The sequence below is a fragment of the Sphaeroforma arctica genome (assembly GCF_001186125.1).
Source record: "Sphaeroforma arctica JP610 unplaced genomic scaffold supercont1.2528, whole genome shotgun sequence".
NCBI classification, from domain to species: Eukaryota; class Ichthyosporea; order Ichthyophonida; genus Sphaeroforma; species Sphaeroforma arctica.
The window spans coordinates 1-2,693 of NW_014038030.1; the positions used below are offsets into that span (position 1 = coordinate 1).

Below are 2,693 nucleotides of genomic sequence, written 5' to 3' on the forward strand. Positions count from 1 at the left end.
TGTGTGTGTGTGTGTGTGTGTGTGTGTGTGTGTGTGTGTAGTGTGTGTGCAGTGTTTACACATATGTATACGTGTGTCTGTGTCTGTGCCTGTGCCTGTGCCTGTGTATGTGCTTGTGTTTATGCGGGGTGAGTGTTATGTACATCTGATGTACATACGTCTTGACACTCATATATTCTCTCCCAATCTCACAAACTACACGCTCAGCGTTTCCGTAAGCGCTTATTCAGTACCATATATGTGAACAGTTATCATACCCGACCGGTTCTGCACTATCGGCGCGTTCACTCCGTTTGCCATCACCTGTACTCGCACCAACACGCTTTCCCTTGACTCTTATCTTTGCAATCAGAGGTGCATCTTCATCACTGCTACTCTCACCACCACTCTGTCGATTGCCGTCGTCATCAGCGCCATTGCCGATAAGGTCATCGCTATGCGCCACAGCCTGTTCTTCCTTGATCTTATTCTTGTTGGCAGGCTTAGACCTGCTATGCTTCTGTGTTGTTTGTGTTGTTGCATCAGTCGCAATGGCCCGGCTCTTCTTCAATGGACGTTTCCGCTCGCCTGAGCTACCCACACCATTCGGTCTTAACGCAATACCCTCACGCTTCACTGTGTGCGTCTGCACTTTTACATCAGCATCGGCCGATACCTTCCCACTGTCTCTCTCGGTGCTCTGCTCTCTCGTCTCCTCGTCGCCACTAACCTCCGCTCTGTCAGATTGCACATCAACTTCATCGCCTCTGTGTGAGTTGTTCCCGTCTCTGCTTTTCTCGTCACTGTCTCCGTCCGAATCGTCTGAGGGGTCGGATGCGATGCTGTGGTCGTTGTCTGAGTCACCGCTAAGCTCGATGGAGCTGCTGCTTCCGCTCTGGTTGTTGTCGTCAGTGAAGACATCTGCTTTCTCTAGACCGTCCATGCTGTGTTAGTGTGGATGTGTGGATAACTCGAACCTAAGTCAGACTAGAGCATAGACTAATAATATGTATCTCAGTATACAAGTACGTATGTAGGCACGCGTATGTGAGCGCACACACTAGTCTCGAATGCGTGCGTATAGGACAGTCTGTACGTAGTATTACCACGGATGTTGGGGTTGGAGACTCTTATCCGCCATGATATTACGTGTGACCAACACAGCAGATACAATAAATAAGCACCACCCAAATTACAGCACACACCCTCACAGTCACACAGTCCCACGAAAGTTCAGCCAGGACTACTAGACACTAGGAGTACACCATCACACACACACAACAGTACTGAGTACAGCCCCCCCATAGCCACTCATCCGTCATCAGTCGACGGCCAAGCGACTCCATTTGCACACACAGTGACTCAGAGGTACTCATAGCTCAGTGCGATGGGACCTCAGAGGCTCAGACTCACAGCCACAGCCACAGTCACAGTCACAGTCACAGCCACAGTCACAGTCACAGTCACAGTCACAGTCACAGTCACAGTCACAGTCACAGTCACAGTCACAGTCACAGTCACAGTCACAGTTACAGTCCCAGTCACAGACACTAGTAGAGGACTAGAGTCTCAGACTCCCTCAGAGTCTCAGATGCAGAACTGCGGCGAAGGGAGACGGTCGAGAAAGCCTCACGCAGGAGAGTGTCTAAGACTCTTAGTGGGTGGGGGTCACAGACTGAGACAGCCTGACAAGTGACAGCCTGACAGGTCAAAGTGACAGGCGTGAAAGATTGAAAGGCCTCGGGAATCAGATTCAGCACCCGGCAAATGATACTTTGAGCGAAGCTGACGGTATGTGACTGGTTTATATAAAAATATATCTTGGTTTTTATTCTGACGTCTCTCATATTTGGTAAAAAATCATAGCCGAAGGGGAGGCTATGAATACATACATAAATAGATCTGTCACCAAGTACATTACCTAAAGACAAGCCCCACTGTCGATGTTGCGATATGTAGAGGCAGTGGTGCTCAATATAACGCGGATGGGAATGTACTGGTAGCAGTTGCATTGTAAGAGCGCAAGGTTTATCGTAAACTAATAGACTACTAAATGGTCAATCATTTAAACCATAAATTGTTAGGCTGATAAAGGGTCTTGTAGCCGCATATACTGGAGACTGGAGGCTGTTTGATGTTTAGAATTAAAGCCAAGAGTCTCTGTGCTTTCAAAGCGATGTACTTGTGTTCGAATATTACTACCCGCATCAAGCCGCTCGATGTATTTCGTGGGTGGGGTTTGAATATCCTACTAGTTGAGCACGGTAAACCATGCAGCTGCATTGCTTGCAAGGACTCGCGTAGCTCTCACGCCATACAACCTAAGTAGACAGTATGTATTAACACCAGACAGACAATGTATGGATTAGTATGTCTTGATACCATATAGTATTTAAATGTGATCATAGTTATTGTAAATAAATAGAATGGCATAGACGATGTTAGAATCATTTACGTAGTCTCAGCATACATACACGGCGTGTACACGTGCACGAACCGGAGAAGAGCTGGTTGAGTCACAATGTATGACCCTACTAAGCAGCGCCTGGAAGAATGGTGTAAACCCGTAGGATGGCTGATTGCTGTTCTGCAATCGAAAATCCGAACCGGTATATCTACAGACTATATATATATATATATGTGTGTGTGTGTGTGTGTGTGTGTATGTGTATATATATATATATATATGTGTGTGTGTGTGTGTGTGTGTGTGT

General features: G+C 46.9%; 2 protein-coding genes across 2 annotated transcripts; one reads left to right on the forward strand and one right to left on the reverse strand.

Moving 5' to 3' along the window:
- Positions 1-226: 226 nt before the first annotated feature.
- SARC_12718 (hypothetical protein) lies at positions 227-1,279 on the reverse strand (the record flags this gene model as incomplete). The annotated part of the gene is made up of 1 exon (XM_014293168.1): positions 227-1,279. The coding sequence occupies exon 1, from the start codon at positions 920-922 to the stop codon at positions 227-229; it is 696 nt and encodes a 231-aa protein (XP_014148643.1). The 5' UTR covers positions 923-1,279.
- Positions 1,280-1,366: 87 nt separating this feature from the next.
- Positions 1,367-1,675, forward strand: SARC_12719 (hypothetical protein; the record flags this gene model as incomplete). The annotated part of the gene is made up of 1 exon (XM_014293169.1): positions 1,367-1,675. The coding sequence occupies one exon, from the start codon at positions 1,367-1,369 to the stop codon at positions 1,673-1,675; it is 309 nt and encodes a 102-aa protein (XP_014148644.1).
- Between the last annotated feature and the right edge of the window lie 1,018 nt (positions 1,676-2,693).